The 14,318-nt window shown below is 40.7% G+C and overlaps 1 protein-coding gene across 1 annotated transcript in view; it reads left to right on the top strand.

Moving 5' to 3' along the window:
• The window catches only part of LOC309703495 (protein NLRC3-like), a 33,052-nt gene extending 29,291 nt beyond the window's left edge, over positions 1-3,761 (top strand). Inside the window, exons 8-9 of the mRNA XM_082528367.1 lie at positions 736-782; positions 931-3,761. Coding sequence (XP_082384493.1) covers positions 736-782; positions 931-1,460 — 577 coding nt within the window. The 3' untranslated portion in view covers positions 1,461-3,761. The remainder of the gene's footprint in view (positions 1-735; positions 783-930) is intronic.
• Positions 3,762-14,318: the final 10,557 nt, after the last annotated feature.

Here is a 14,318-nt window from a genome sequence, read left to right on the forward strand (position 1 = left end):
AAAAAGATTTGTGTGTGGACTTAGCCAAAAAAAACCCCTGCAAGTTACAAGTACGAATCTTGACCCTATTTTTCTTCCTCTCATCTGATTGGTCAATGTCATGTCAATCACAAATGTAACAATCCAATCAGAGAACAGATGGGTTTGGCTGTCGGAGGGGCACTTTTTTTGAACATAACTTTCGCCGAAAAAATGTTTTCTGCGGTGCCGTCTTTCGTGCTTGACTCTCCTACCTTTGCTAACATGATGCTCATAGTGCAGAAGCCGGTGCTACATTTACTTAAAATTTAGTTTTTTCTCTTTAGGGCCTTTATGAGCCTATACTGGTGGTTTTTAAAGTCATTTTTGGCTTTTCTGTATAGTTTCTGGCATGCTTAGAACTCAAATTTCACTGTGGAAATAGTCTATGTTGATGCACAAGCTGTTTTTTGTTGTTGATACGCTCTGGTGGACAGCAAATGCAGGCCAGTTTCCTCCCCAGCTTAACATAAGAGGAATATTAAGATAATGAAGGTCAGAGTTTGAATCATTCATATTTCATTCAATACAGCTGTGTACAGGCAGATACAGGATCAATCCAACTTATCAGCAGTTTTATCCACATATGGATTGAAGTGTATTTGTGAAAATGTTGGACTGTTCCTTTATCAATGTCTAACAGTATGTATATGAGAGCCATGTAATGTCCATGTATGCATGCTGACTGTGCTGCTCTGACCCCCCTCCTCCTTTCAGGGTGGAGCCTGCTGGAGTCCGATGGTTGACACCAGGTCTGAGGAAGTGTAAGTGTGTTTTTAATGGGATTCATGAAAACAAAGCAGCACACATTCAACCATCTTCATCATGTCAGGAGTCATCATCAAAGTGTCAATCAATGAACAGATGATGGATCAATAACTGCAGCTGGATTGTGTTTGTTCTCTCCATCAGATTCCTGCCAACTCACAATCGACACAAACACAGTGAACACAAAACTCCAACTGTCTGACAACAACAGGAAGGTGACACATGTGCAGGAGGTTCAGTCATATCCTGATCATCCAGACAGATTTGATGGCTGTCACCAGCTGCTGTGTAGAACTGGTCTGACTGGTCGCTGTTACTGGGAGGTCGAGTGGAGAGGAAGAGTTTTTATATCAGTGAGTTACAGAAGAATTGGATGGAAAGGAGACGGTGATTACTGTGCGTTTGGATGGAATGATCAGTCCTGGAGTCTTTCATGCTATGATGGTCGTCCTGATTCCGTCTATCATAACCAGACATCAGAATCCGTCTCCTCCTCCTCCTCCTCTGTCTCTAACAGAGTAGCAGTGTATGTGGACTTTCCTGCTGGCACTCTGTCCTTCTACAGAGTCTCCTCTGACACTCTGATCCACCTCCACACCTTCAACACCACATTCACTGAACCTCTTTATCCTGGGTTTGGACTGTGGTTTGGTTCCTCAGTGTCCCTGTGCTGAGTTGAGTGTAAAGAGTGTCACCCTGTTAGAGAAACACTCCAAGGAACTGAGAATCGAGATCTTGAAAGCAAAACAGAGCTACAAAAACCTTCTTGAAAGCAAATTTGCTGCAAAAATTTTTGGGTCTGCCTGGACTTGTATGAAAACCATAGCAGGGTTTCAAAATCCCCAGAGCAGCAGTCAGATCATTTTAGATGGTTTTAATTCAGACAGAGATTTTGCAAATGCTTTAAATATGTTTTATGCTCGTTTTAGTTCTTCTGATTTTAGCGAGGATATTTGGGAACTGAAACAGAAACTGAGAGATACTCAGCACTTTATCATTGACCTCAGCGATGTTAAAAAGGCCTTTCATACAGTCAATGTGAACAAGAGCCAGGGTCCTGATAATATTAGTGGCCGCCTAATTAAATCTTGTGCTGATGAACTCAGTCCTATATTTCAGGCTATTTTTGATAAATCCTTGCAAACACAACATGTGCCCTCTCTTTGCAAAGAAGCAGTCGTGGTTCCTGTCCCTAAATCTAGTCGTCCAAAAATTCTAAACGACTTCAGGCCTGTTGCCTCACTTCAGTTGTAATGAAAGTCTTTGAAAAAATCCTGAGAAATGTGATTATGAAGAGACTGAAGGTCAGCTGGATCCAATGCAGTTTGCATACAGGCCCAACAGAGGAGTGGAGGACGCACTTTTGACTTTACTAAATCTGATTCTTAAACATGTAGAGAGTAAAGGGACTTTTGCAAGACTTCTTTTCATTGATTTTTCTTCGGCTTTTAATACAACACAGCCCCATATTTTAATTAAAAGACTTTTAGAACAGTTTGAAATCAGGAAAAACCTGGTGGGCTGGATTTTAGTTTTTCTAAGTGACAGGTCACGAAGAGTGAGAATAAATGGGGTTCTGTCTGACCCAGTGTTCTCCTCCACAGGTTCTCCTCAAGGCTGCGTCCTATCGCCCTTATTGTTCACTCTCTATACAAACATGTGTCAGGGCAGACATGAAAACAGGGTCATTATTAAATATGCAGATGACTCTGTTATTGTCAGCTTACTGAAAGAGGGTGAAACTAACCACGGCCCAGTCATTGATGACTTTGTTCAGTGGTGGGAGGAGTCTTATCTCCAGCTGAACATATCTAAAACAAAAGACATGGTTGTTGATTTTAGGAAACAACAAAATGGGCACGGAGTCACTTTAATTAAAGGTCAGAAAATAGAGCAAGTACAATCATATAAATATCTTTGGACCATAATCAATGAAAAACTGAACTTTGATCAAAATTGCAAATCAGTTTGTAAAAAGGGTCACCAGCACCTTTATTGCCTTAGGAAACTTGCTCATTTCCACATTGACAAAAAATGTTAACTTTGTTTTCTCGTTCTTTTATCGAGTCTGTTTTATCCTTTTGTTTGGTGGCATGGTTCGGTCAGACCTCTGTCACAGAGAAAACCTCTCTGAATCAGATAGTGAGATGGTCCAGTCGTCTGATAGGTGAGCCACAGTCTTGTTTAGCCTCCCTGTACTCTGAGCAGGTACAGAGGATGGCTTTATCAATCCTTAAAAATGGTTCCCATCCTCTAAGGGGTGAATTTCAGCTTCTTCCCTCAGGACGGAGGTTTCTATTTCCGAGATGCAGGACAAAGCGTTATAAAAATAGCTTTGTCCCCGTTGCTGTCACTGAATTAAATAAGAACTGTTTTTGATTCGAAATATTAAAATTACTATATATGTGCCACAGTGAGGTTTATATCTGTACTAGGTATGTGTGTTTTTAAAGGGATGCCAAATGCTGTCATTTTTTCTGTAAAGCAAATTTACCTTGCCCATGGGTATAAATAAAGTTACCTTGACCATAATAGACCCATTTCTGTAATATACTTACATATCTATATTATTGCTAACATATACAGTGGGGCAAAAAAGTATTTAGTCAGCCACCGATTGTGCAAGTTCCCCCACCTAAAATGATGACAGAGGTCAGTAATTTGCACCAGAGGTACACTTCAACTGTGAGAGACAGAATGTGAAAAAAAAAATCCATGAATTCACATGGTAGGATTTGTAAAGAATTTATTCGTTACATTGGTTACAAAACCGTTACAAAACCAACATTCATTATTAAAGTCACGGAAAATCACGTGGGCATGTCATGTGGTCATTCGGTCTCAGGTGACTCTTTCGCGGTCAAATCTTCAAATTTAACACAAGCATTGTACACATCCGTAGACACATCCGTAAAGGCAACTTTACGTTTCTGGATCATATTGCATACATTTGTAAATCGTTTGAGGGATTTAACTCTGCATACAGGAGCCATAGAGCGAGAGTCGGGGTACACAGTGGGCAAGCCGACGGCAGGGCTAACAAAAGCACCTTTGTAGCTTTATAACGGAAAGACATGAATGTATGTCATGAAAACATTTTCTTTTTTCAGCGTTGGTGTTTTCTGTGAAATTTATACTTTTCTCCTTCATACATATGTCGACCTTCAAATAACGTATAATTAAATTCTTACATTCTTACCTGATACAGCCGAGATTCAAATTCAAAGAAACGCATCAAAATCACTGCAACAATTTGCTAAAAAAACAAAACAAAACAAACAAACAAACAAAAAAAAAACCCACAAAAAAAAAGCATTGTAAATATATATTTTGTTCTGACAAAATGTCCGGTCAACTCTGCTGAGCTTAAATGGAATTTCCCGCTGGACTATGGAATAGTCCAAGTGGTAGCAGCTTTAATTTCCCGTTCAACCATAAATCGATGGTTTTTCAACGTGATTGTTGTCACCTTGTCAACTATAAATAGATCAACAATCAACGATGACAGAACAACAGTGAATCAATGTTATTTCAATGTCAGTGTCAGGTTTCATCAGTATTTCAATGTTGTTTCAACTTTGGTTTTGTGTTGACATTTCAATCCTGAGGATTCTGATGGTTCAGATGGAAAATCAACATCTGTTCAATGTCTCCTTGATATCTGGGCCGTGCCTACCTCGCCTTTTGTTTATGTTCTCGGCGCCGTCTGCATGCATTTCTGCACAGCCGGGGAGAGTGGGCAGCTTCCGGTGTTCTGGAGATCTCTGGGATGAGTCGGAGATCAGCGATAAAACTGTTGGAGTTATGAGTCCAGATGTCCAGAAGCTCTTGTCTGCTGTAGGTCAGCAACGCACAGCAATTCTGGATGTAGTGATGGCCCGCTTGAAGCTGGCGCTCCGGAGCGTGTGTCGAAAAAAACAACACACTGGTTCAGAAGCACTGTGTCAAGGCTTGCTTCGTTTGGCAAAAGTCACGTGACCAGTGACGTCCGAAGCTTCATTACGCACGTAACCGCTTCGGTACCTGATTCAAACGGATATAAGGAAGTGAATCATCCACGGGATTCGTGGAGTGTGTTGATGGTGACAGAGAGCGACGAGGTGATCATTCCACTGACAGATATGGAGCCAGCGAGGAAGAGAGGACGTTCTGGCGTGTGGGAATATTTTGAGTTGATTTTGCTCAATTCATTTTATCTGCTGAAGTGAAAAACCTGAAATGTCCAAAATCATGTTTTCATAATGTAAATATCATTACAGCATATGACTTTAGGAACACTTCCATGTGAATTAAAGCTGATGAAGACTACAACAATGTATTTGACACTATACGTACATTACATTGCTACAGTTTAGAAAATCATTTTGTTTATTGTTTTTAGGTGATAGTCTGCAGGACCCAGGAATACCTGCATATCTACCAGCTTGCAGTGTAGTTCCTGCACTCCACAGCCTCTTCTGTTCCATGCAGGTGGATTTTCTCCAGGGCAGGAGAAACTATTTCTAAGAAAAGAAACAGACTCAGCCAGCGCACAGTAACACTAATCCTCTTTTTAACTGTAAATAACAAAAGGGCTACCTGACATTGATCATGTTTTTACTTTGCAAGTTCTTGATTAGGGGTGGGTTTTGATTATCGCCTTTCTGATTACAATCCATGCTAAATTGAATAAAGTGATATTGATTCATTACAATCCTGCGTCGATTTGTAAATTAACGTTATTATGCCTGAAACGCCAGCATCTCAGGTTAAACCTCACAACATGTCGTCAAACACCATGCAGCTAAAACAGTAACTGGGTTTACGGATTCTGCATACAAACGTAAACACAGAGCGCGGACCCGATGCGCCAGAATCCGATTTTGGTGCGTCGTCAGGTCCGCGCTGTGTTTGCCTCTTTTTTCTTCGCTGGCTTCTGCAGCTGCAGCTTTCATAACTCTCTGTTTACATCTCTAATTAAGTCTCACATGTGTCAGCTTTCTTTTAATAGATACGAAATTATGGATATATACTGTTAAATGATCAGAATTGTAATATTTCTGACTGAGGCAAAACTTTCCAGATTCCAATCAAATTGAATCGGATCCTGTATCGAATCAAAATGATTCTACAAATCAGTAACGATGCAGCCGTACTCAGCTTCCTACGCATTTTCCCTTTCCAGTTCACAATCAATCCCACCCCTAGGTCAAAAATATGTATAGGACAATTGGCCTCATCTAATATTTTGTATGAACCTGTCCAGCTGTGATTAAATGACAAGTAGATGGAGGCAGGACTCCACAGCAGGGGCATACTCCATAATGTGCTGTGCGTTATCATATGTATAATGTATATATTGCTCACTTATTGTATTTACCAACATAAAGGAGTTATGAGCAAAGAAAGGCCACACCATAGTGCATGTTTAAATAGGGAAAGTTTATTGATCAAAATGTATTACGCAAATACGCATTACATTTTTTTCAGCCCCCCAATCGTGAAACAAAACCAATTACATGTTCAAAGCAACGGAACGGTGGCCCAATATCAGAGAGAACTCCACTCTTGAGTGAGCAGTGATGATTGAGCAGTCCGTTTTATTTTGCAGATTCAAGCTGCTCTTCAAAATATTCGCCACCAGATGTCACCGGAGAGGACTGTGTTGAAAAGCTTCGAGTAATGAACCGTTTTTCAATACAAGCTTCAGAAAGCTTCATTTGGCCATCACTATCTGGATGAATAATCCAGTTAAAAGATCAGCTGTAGAGGTACTTTGTCTTCTAAAGTCTTTCCTTGGCTCTCACATAATTTCTTTATCTCCTGTTCTAGGTCCTGGCATTCTCGGTTGATCTCCTTTTGCGTTCCCTTTGATGTCATTTTAATGGCCTTTTTCAACTGTTCCACTTGCTCCTTTAGTGGCTTCTCTTCTCTCCACTAGATATCACCCTTGCGCTGTCAGCCATTTTGAATTCTCCCTTACCCTCACAAAATGGCTGCTGTTGAACTCCTCCCTCTGGGTTCCCCTGCTGTACTTCCCTCTTTGCAGTCAGTCAGTCACTTTCTCTGTTCTCTGTAGCACCCACTCTACACCTGCACTTACCACTCTCTCTCACCCACGCTCAGCTTTCTATTTCCACTACACTCTCACAAACTTATATCCACTTCAACAAATTAAACAGGCCAAACCAACGAAAGTTCGCTCTCTCAATCACTCTATCAACTATTTGCAATGCTTAAAATAGAAATAAACCACCTGCACAGGCGCTTCTTCACACTAAATGTGGAGAAGAAATAAATCAACCCACACCCCACTGTTTTCTCCACACTGAGTAAAATATCAAAAATAAACCACACACTTCTGCCTTTTTTAAACCAAATTAAAATATCAAACATGACTCACACAATTATTCCTTTGCAATTATATGATGAGCACAAAATCAACAGCCTTCTTTTTATAGCAATTCTCTCAATAAAACTCCTCATGAAATATTACGGCACCTGTCACAACCTACAACCACAAAACAGTAATATTCACTCTCACTTTCCTTAAAAGACAGCAACCATGACCAAAATTATTCAAGAAAAAATCTTCAGCAAAATCAGCAAAGCTCTTTTGTCATATTTTCTTCAGCACACAGTAACACAATTCATCAAAGCCACCAACTTCAACACATTAAAAAGACTTCAAACTTAAAAAAAGACTTCAAAAAGTTCACCACAATTTAACACAGCTAATCAGCACACCATCAACTCTTTCAACTCGGCTTCTCAGCAAATTTCACACAATAATTTTAACACAATTTCAACACCATTCACTGAGGTCCTTTATCAAATCCACTTCCCACAAATCAGGCAAATAGCTTTGAGCTGTGTACATCTCTGTCTGAAGCATCTTCTTACTCTGCACACACACAACTACACTAACCAATGGATGTGCAGACTATCACCATGACAACATGTTGTTTAAGGTTAGTCCCAAAGTGGGATCTGTGAGCGTTTAGACTCCAGAAACATCTCCTGCTGTTGTTGTAGATTCACTGCAGCTGACAAACCTTTAAAGGACAGAAGCTGCTAGAAAGAGTGAAGAGCAGGAACAGCACACAGCTCACAGTCCAACACTAACGCACACACACACTCAGGACAATTATTCATATATGTAGGTCAGTTGGTTGGATGGCCTATTGCATTGTATAAGAATAATTCAAAATGAATAATCACTGATTTTAATTCAATCCACCATTTTCCAGTGGACTGTAGTTATTTAACTTTCAGGAATGCTGCGTTCGTGCAGAGCAGAACTTTCTAAAATAAGTTAAATAACATTTTGTAGCGAAGCAGATAAGAGAAGAACCATACACAACATTGTTTCAAATGTTGAATTTTCAACAGTTTCTAATATGGTCACTATGTATGCAACATTATTCTAGGGTTTTTTTTGTCAACCGTAAATTTAACAATTTACAACTCCCTTGTTCAAAATACATTACGAGACAAAACTGATGTGTTATACACCTATTCACAGTAATTCTCTTTGAAGGTTTCGTTCAATTTACAGTATAATACTGGCAGCTTTGGAGTGCCAAAACCTCTCTGTATGAAATATGGTGACCGTAACAAACCAGGTTATGGCCTTTTACTTAAAAAGTACCACCTGTATCATAAACCTCTTTATAATAAACAATTTTAAAAACAAAAGCTATACAGCAAACCTAAATGTGATCAAGGATAGTCCTTTATAGTGAAATAGAAAAGGGTTGGGGTTGTTTTACTGCAAAAATCAACTTTCCTCGAATTCAAATTTTATTTGTCACACACACAACCATACACAGTACGACGTGGTGAAATTCTCATTGCTGTGCAATGCCCGACCATTAAATTACAGTAAGGAAATTTACAAAATTTACCATTTCTCCAATACAGTTTCCAGGAACTATTGGTTTCTTCACGACAGTTCAATGAGAGGAGGAGAAAGTGAGATGGCTATAACAGACCCGTGCAGCCAATAAAGGTACGACTCTTTTGCCAGACAGATAGTGTTTGTCATTCAGGCTCTTCTTCTGTTCAGCAACACAGATAAGGATGGCTACGATGTGAGCATAACAAAAGCACGCCGTGGCACACATTCCACAAGTTGAGGGGCGTGTTGGATTTGGCAGGTGTAGCTTTGTTAGCCTCAAGATAAATCAGTCTCTGTTTCTTGGAATCAGGTGCAACCCATCCACCTCTTGGCATGAACCACCTTTGGCGTTTACTTTACCCATATCTAAATAGTTTTCTTCCTGGTTCCTTGAAATGCATCTCCTTCCTGAAATTCAAGTTCAGCAGGGTTGCTTGTTCATATTTTCTCCCTCTGTACTAGGGTGCGATTCATTTACTGTCAGGATTTGTTGCGTGTTGTTTTTTACGAGTTTGTGCACAAAACATTGCTTTAGCCATTTAATCCAAAGTCCTGTCCCAGACTTTGATTATTGCTCAACTGCCTGCGTGACCCGCTGTCTAACAATTTAACTCATTTGTCATGATCCTGGACCCAGGTTTTTGAGTTTTGGCCTCCTACATTACTGTTCATTTAGTTTGATTTGTTTTTATTTTGTTTATTCTTTACATTTTCTGCCTCATGTCTTCTTTAATTCACCAATGAAATAAATTGCACCTGAACATGATTATATAACAAGCAAACAAACACTTTAATCACAAACATCAGACAAGCTCTTAATGTGATGCATATAGTGTCTTTTAATGAATGTTTACGGAAAATCCCGCAGTCAAATCTAGTCAGCCATTTCCACATTTGCAATCCTCAGTTCAGCTCAGTACACATTTCAATGTTACATTCAAAACCAACCTATTTAATTGGATGGCCTATTGCATTGTCTAAGAATGTGTCTTTGTTATACACCTATTCACAGTAATTCTCTTTGAAGGTTTTGTTCAATTTACAGTATAATACTGGCAGCTTTGGAGTGCCAAAACCTCTCTGTATGAAATATGGTGACCGTAGCAAACCAGGTTACGGCCTTTTACTTAAAAGGTACCACCTGTATCATAAACCTCTTTATAATAAACAATTTTAAAAACAAAAGCTATACAGCAAACCTAAATATGATCAAGGATAGTCCTTTATAGTGAAATAGAAAAGGGTTGGGGTTGTTTTACTGCAAAAATAAACTGGCTTGCTGCCCGGCGGAGCTCACGGGCGCGTCACCAACCCCCCCCTGGCTTCTGCTCCGCGGCTGCTGAGTGAACACTCATCTGGGACTCTCCTCAGCTCTTTCTGGGACAGTGGCGCGGCTGCCCCTCTGTTGGTCTTCCTTGTTCTCTTGTGTTCTGAGGGCCTCTGGATGTCTGGAGTTTTGATCTCCTCCCTACCTGCTTCATGGTGTACACACGGGTACACACGGGTGCTCACACACACACAAACTACACCCTTTTATGCTCCTACCTCAAAGCACACTGTGCACTGTCGATCTTACACAGTATTAAACACAGTAATGTTTAATATTTAGTGTTTACTGTTATATTCCCATAGATCATTGTGATGTTGTTTACTATATTGCTCTTTTTTTTCTTCTGCTTGTTTTCTCTTCTTTCTTTCTCAACAGGTGATCCAGGTGATTGATATATGTATTTTTTGTCTGCTTATTTTGTTGGTTTTTGTTGTTTGCCTTTTATCACCTTTCTTCTTCCCCACTGTTTTTCTTTCCCTCTTTGTTTCTCCCCTCTCTTTTCCCCAGTCAAGTCTGTCCCATATTTAGCAAGTGAAAATAAAATAAAATAAATAATAAAAGGTCAATCAAATAGACCATTACGGCAAGGCTGTGATGATCCATTTGGTAAAGTAAATCCATTGGGCATCTTTCTTCACCTTTAGACAATAATTCTGATGGCAAAAGAGCCAAGCAGGACAGGCCCAAAAAAAAAAAAATCAACTTTCCTCGAATTCAAATTTTGTCACACACACAACCACAGTACGACGTGTGGTGAAATTCTCATTGCTGTGCAATGCCCGACCATTAAATTACAGTAAGGAAATTTACAAAAGTTTTCATATTTTGAATTTAGAAATTCATAGTAAACAAGATCGTGCAAACAATGATTTAAAAAAAATAAATTATAAGAACTGTGCAATTATAAGAACTGTGCAAATAAACAGAGTGCATACGGTGACGTGATGTATTAAAGTCCAGTCCTACACCTGGTTCAGGGTCCGAATAGCCTGGGGGAAGAAGCCCCTCCTCATTCTCACTGTTTTGGCCTTAAGGGAGGGTAAACAGTTAGAAGAGTCCATTGTTAGGATGGGAGAGGTCCATCATAATCTTCCTGGCTTTGGTCTTGCACTGCTTGGTGTAGATGGAGGACAGGTCAGGAAGCTCTGATCGAATGATCAAGTGTACCACCCAGCCGAGCGCAAACTTGCTCCTTATTGTAGCAGAAGAAAAACATAGTGCCTGAACATAAGTCATTAACAAACAGCGGCTTCTCAACAAGCCACATCCCAGTTCTAGGATCAGGAGTGCATGCTACCCTCAGTGTCCGCCAGGTGTTAACCACCGAGCTGTAAAATGGTACAAGTCCAGACAGATCCACCTTATCCAATTTTAGAAGAAAGAGTTCTTTATCCAATCCAAGCCGGCCCGCTCTCCTAAGAAGCAACTGAACAGAAGTCAGTCAGCCGTAGCTACAGCCATACGGCAGCCTCTATGCCGTCTGTAGTCTAAAGGTTGCAGTTCTGGACAAAACATTTATTAGGTCTTGTCCCCCCTCCACTACAGGAAGATACAGGGCCGCCGCACAAAAACAATGCAGACCTGACCAGACAAACTTCAACAGAAGCTGCTGCAACTCTTCCAGAAGACCGGGTGGTGGCACTAAAACAAGTAATCTGTGCCATAAAGATGAGGCAACTAGATTGTTAGCTATTAAAACTCTTTCCCTGTAGGACAGGTAGTTGAGCAACCAATTCCATTTAGACAACTTAGCCTCCACCTTTTCCCGCACTCCCTCCCAGTTCTGCTTCAAAAAGTCATCACTCCCCAAGTAAACCCCCAAGAGTTTTAATACTCCTTTGACCCCATTGAAGGTTCCCAGGAAGTTTGGGAATACTCACCAAATTCCACTGCCCCACCAAACAGGCCTCACTCTTTTCCCAATTAACCCTGGCCGAAGAAGCTTTTTCATATAAAACCAGACATTCCTTTAATTCCTGCACATCCCTTTGATTCTTAATAAAAAAAAATGAACATCTTCAACAGGAGGGCTCTGAGCCAGATCTGACAAAGAGAAACTCCTCAACTTGCTCTTCAGTCTACAGAGAAAAGGCTCAATAGTAATGCTATAAAGATGTCCAGAGATAGGGCAACCCTGTCTAATTCCTCTCTGAACTGCCACAGAACAACTCAACCCTCCTGCCACCTTCACACCACAGCAAGCATCAACAACAGCTTCAGCCATGTCAGAAACCCCTGCCCAACACCAAAGGTCTTCAAGGTGGAAAAAAAAAAAGCATGGTCCACACGGTCAAAAGCCTTCTCCTGATCAATAGATACGATGCCAACTTTAGTATTGTACACTTTACAACTTTACAAATATCAAATACATCTCAATACATACATCAATACATGTATGTATGTATGTATGTATATATATATATATATATATATATATATATATATATATATATATGTATATATATATATATATATATATATATATATTAGGGGTGCAACGATACTCGTATCGATATTGAACCGTTCAATACAGTGCTTTCAGTTCGGTACGCATATGTATCGAACAATACAAAATTTTTAACTTATTTTATCAACTTTTCTTCTGACGATGCTGTCTGTGTTGTGTGCTCAGTGGATCTGCGCTCGACAGTGCAGCCTAGGCGGAGTAGTCGAACGCAGATCCACTGAGCGCAGGGCAAGCTAGTGAGACAGAAGTTAAGCTCTCCTTGCAACATGGCAAACTGAACCTTCCCCACCCTAATTCAGATCTGGCGTTTGGAACTATTTTGGTTTTCATGTGACGTATGACCCTGAAGGTAAGCGCGTCATGGACTAAAGTAAAACAGTATGTTCGATGTGCCACGCAATGTTCAATTACATTGGTGGGAACTAGTGTGTTAGCACAGTTAGCTTGTTAACGTGTTGGCCGTCCAGCCCCACGCACGGGGCGATCCGCGGTAGCTCGTTAACGAACATTTGCCGTGTTGTGGCATTAACGTCATTTCAACGAGATTAACGCTGACAGCACTAGTGGGAACACAATGAATATGACTGCACATTTACTCCGACAGCATCCTAGTGCAAAGACAAGTGGAAGCAGATGTAACGGGTGTATTAAAAAATAATTTATATTTCACCAAAGATCCATCCTGCAGTGTTATCTTGCTTTGTCAGTATTGGTTATGTATATGTGTTTATTTATATATGTTTATTTTCTGTATTTATATTTTGGGAGCTTTTATTTTGTTTATGTGATCTTGATTTATTCTCCCAGAACTGTTTAAAATAAAAACAAAACAGTACAGCGACTTCACTTTACTGGACTTCTGCATGAACGGGATGACGGGCCGCACAAGCTCAGAGCAGTTTAAGCCAGCCACCCAGCGAGCCCACTTACCTTAACCTGACTGGGGCAAAGCTAGTCCTGCAGTCAGATGTGAGAGAGCCTCCAGTCTTCAGATGAGATGGGTCGGATAAACATACAGTCTGTGAGTGGGAGGAGCTGATGAGGACGTATGTCAAGAAGCGAGCAACACCCCTTCAGGAACAGTACCAAGAAATAATGTTCAAGTTGATGGGCAAAGCTAAGGACATTGTAAGAATAACTCTGAGAAGCACCCCATCGTTAAAACCTTGTGAGAATCCAAATGTTAAATATGACATACTGAGGCAAAGTGACATGACATATTCGTGTATGCCTATGGCCGATTTCTACAGCACAGTTCCAGTGCCAGGAGAAACTCCTGTAGAATATTGGGTCAGACTGAATAAGGCAGTTAATGCAGCAGAGGAAAGCCTGAAGAGGCTCGGACGGCACATGGAGGATCCCTGCCAGGGGGCAGCGATGATTTTTGTGAAGTACTGCCCTGATCCCACCCTTGCTGTTGTTTTCAAGTTCAAGGCACCAGATAAGTGGACAGCCAGTGAGATTCAGGAGCATGTCAATCGGTACCAGCTTGAGATGATAAGTGTCTCAAACCAGTTAAAGCTAACATCCACACCCCTGCAGCTGATGGTCTAGCGACATCAATGCACCGGGGAGAAACACAGGTGCAGGCGGGATCAAATGAGACAGTAAAGGCCCCTTGTAACGACAGTTGCCTGAAATTACGAATCAGCCTTTTTGACCATGCTTTGTTGCGGAATAACCAGGTTGCAGACAAGCAGCTTCCTCCAGGTCAGGCCCGACCCAGATGTTGTAGAGTATGCCAGTCCCCTGAACATTCTACCCTTGCGCATTGTAGGCAGAAACACCTATGCCTTGCATGCTTTGAGCCAAACCATATTAAGAGAAACTGCCCTCGTTGCTCACCTATTCAAAGG

Source organism: Aulonocara stuartgranti, assembly GCF_965226115.1.
Source record: "Aulonocara stuartgranti genome assembly, chromosome: 3".
NCBI classification, from domain to species: domain Eukaryota; kingdom Metazoa; phylum Chordata; class Actinopteri; order Cichliformes; family Cichlidae; genus Aulonocara; species Aulonocara stuartgranti.